Source organism: Camellia sinensis, chromosome 3 (genome assembly GCF_055761805.1).
Source record: "Camellia sinensis isolate YWXY chromosome 3, ASM5576180v1, whole genome shotgun sequence".
Lineage (NCBI taxonomy): Eukaryota > Viridiplantae > Streptophyta > Magnoliopsida > Ericales > Theaceae > Camellia > Camellia sinensis.
The window spans coordinates 209,901,914-209,904,952 of NC_138963.1; the positions used below are offsets into that span (position 1 = coordinate 209,901,914).

The following is a 3,039-nucleotide window of genomic DNA, read 5'->3' on the forward strand; positions in this document are numbered from 1 at the left end:
ATCAACTCTATTCAAACCCTTCTCCCTTCTTTCAAAATTATTTGCCATCTCCCTCCGTACAAAATTATTTGCTATCTTATTAGAAGTGCAATGGGAGGTAATAAAATGGAAATGGAAATGAAGCAAATCTCAAAATGGAAACAGGGGATTCCATCAAATAAACCAAAGGTCGGTGGACTGTCAGTCTAAGGCTTTCTTAAGTCACAAGTGATAACCCATTTTGTTTTGTGCCATTGATTACTCAGTAGTTTGGCAGCTCTAGTAAATATTTTCGGTTGCTCCCACCAATTTTTTTTTTGAAGAGCCCCAGTTACAGTGGCAAATTCCTTGACAGTAGTGTTTCAGAGTAACTTGCATACGCATAAACAAAATACCTTCTTTCCACGCCATTCTTAACACCACTTTCATTATAAAAAAATAAAAAAACCTATTTTAGTCTAGCATTTGAAGAGCAGGATACTAGAAAAAGTTTAAGACTCCATTTTCTTATTAAAGCACCCGATGTGCCACTCCAATAATAAGTTTTCACTTTAATTCTAATTTCAAATAAAAAAATCACCAATTATTATACCGCCATTAATCGAACCTACAAGATAATAAAAAGGAAAGAAAAAGAACACTAACAAACAACAACAACAAAAACAAAGAGGCAATGACTGGGGCAATGCAGAATTAATAACAAAATTAAAACACAAGTCCATATGAACTCTCTGTTCTTGTAGTGCAAACAAAAACAAACAAGTACTTTAAAAAAGACTGATCTTTTGTTTCCACTATGTTCGAGCAACCCAATTTAAAAAAAAAATTAAAATTAAAAATGACACTCAAATATCTGAACTGACAAATATATATTTATATATAACCGACACAAACATTAACAACATCCACTGAAAAAGACAAGTAAGAAGGCCCTTCTTGTTGTCTTTGCCTTTCCTCCCAAAAACTAAAAGCAAACAAAAAAGCAGATTACATATAAAGCGAAATTATTACTTGAGACCTTTGCCTGGAGTGGAAATAGCAAGATCTGGCCAACCAAAGCAATCTCCATCTGCTAACCCCCCTCCTTCCACACCGCTCACCTGCCACGTGTTGCAACCAGGAATCACTCCCCCTGAAACACCACCTCCATCCTCCACATGCCAAACCCCAGCCCCGAGTCCAAAACCCATTTCACGAAACCCAGACCCAGTTTCAACACCAAACCCACCCAACCCAAAAAACCCACCTCCACCCGGGTTCAGCAACGACGTGAAGCTTTCGGACTCGGGTACACTCTCGTTCAGATTCACATCAACACACAACGGCGGAGAAGCCGTCTCGGTTTTGACGCCGGGTACGATTGTAATCGGGTTGACGGATGTCGGGTCGTGGGTCGAAGTAGAAGAGGAAGACGCTGTAGTGGCGGAGGAGCGGAAGCGCTTGTTGGGATTCTTGCGTGTGGCGCCGCCGACTGGGACGTTGCGGAGGGTGCCGCCACGGGTCCAGTAGCGGCGGCAGGACTTGCAGAAGTGCCGGGGCTGAGAGAGGTTGTAGTTGTTGTAGTAGCAGAACTTGGTGTTGGGTGAGTCGCATCTTGGACATGGGAGGTGCTCCGGCTCCGGCGGATACGTGGCACTGTGTTGTGGCTTTGCTTGTCTCCGGTCGCCGGATTCCGACGGCATGCTGTCTTGTTTCGTTTTGTTCGGTTTGTTTGGTTAGAAGCTACGCTAATGGGTTTTAGAGGATAGACTAGAAAGTGTAAGAAAGAGAGACGGAGAGAGAAGAAGGGGAGAATGAACAGGGCTCTCTGTCTTGGAAGTATAGAGCGAGTTTTATATTAGGAGAGAGAGAGTGCCTGTGTAGAGAGAGATAGGGAGAGTACAAATGCTTGCTTCCAATTGCATAAGCCTCGTTTGGTAATTTTAGGCCATGCCTCCGTTTGAGAAGGGGGTTGAATTTTTGATTTTTTGATTTTTTGATTTTTGATAATTTTTGTTTAGGATGTTTTAAATAAATGTATTTTTTATTTTTTTAGATTAAAAAATTAAGGAAAAAAATATAGATGTTTGGATTAATTTTTTGATTTTTCATAGAAAAATGTGTATTAAAAATTTGTATAAATTAATGTGTAGGGAAAAATTAGGATGGAGAGTTGTGCAGTCGTAATTTTTGACTTTTGGTGAATAGTGATAACTTTTTAACTTTTTGAGTAACTTTTTTAACTTTTTTTCAACTTGCTAAACTTGACCTTAGTCTGGGATAAAAAGCTTGGTTTGAGAATGACTTTTTGGTTTTTTTGAATTTTTTTGTAAGAGAAGAATGTAATGATTATGAGTTTGATGTGATATTTTATTTGTTGTGACTAAAATAAAAAATAATTATTTAGTATAATAAAAAATAAATAATAAAAAAAATTAAAAAGATATAATATCACATTTAAATCATAATCATTTCATAATTTGTTTGGGACGTGAGTTGATTTTTTTACTATTTTAACTTAGGGTTAAAAAGTGGATGCTTGGGAAGTTACTATTTTAGTAAGCTATTTTAAGAGCATAAAATTTTTGTGTTTTGGAAGATAGTTAGATTTTTTTTATAGTTGGATGTGATGTTTGTGAGAGAAAAAATGAAATAATTATAGTTTTGATATAACATTTTGTGTTATTGACTATTTTAGCCTATTTTGTCATTTAGTGCTATTTTAGTAAAAGAAAAGCTAAAAACAAACTACTTCCCAAACACTCCAAGTGTCGTTTAGGATAGACTTTTTGATTTTTTTGACTTTTGTGAGAGAAAAAATGAAATGATTATAATTTAGAGGTGACATTTTGTTTTATATGACTAAAATAGCCTATTTTGTCCTATATGATTATTTTAACTCAAACTAGTATCCCAAACGGGACTCATTTTTTCTATCACAAAAGTTAAAAGAAAAATAAAAGTCTATTCCAAACGAAATTTTTTAGTTTCAGACTAAAATAATCAAAAAATCAACTCACATTCCAAACGAAAGTTTAGTGCTGAGCACACACTACTTTAGCACATTTTTTTTTATTTAAA

At 35.8% G+C, this 3,039-nt stretch overlaps 1 protein-coding gene across 1 annotated transcript; it reads right to left on the minus strand.

The window, feature by feature from the left end:
* Positions 1-829: 829 nt before the first annotated feature.
* On the minus strand, positions 830-2,030 carry LOC114264553 (dof zinc finger protein DOF3.4). The gene has a single exon (XM_028205230.2). It carries the CDS (start codon positions 1,659-1,661, stop codon positions 987-989), a length of 675 nt encoding a protein of 224 aa, XP_028061031.2. The 5' UTR covers positions 1,662-2,030; the 3' UTR covers positions 830-986.
* Between the last annotated feature and the right edge of the window lie 1,009 nt (positions 2,031-3,039).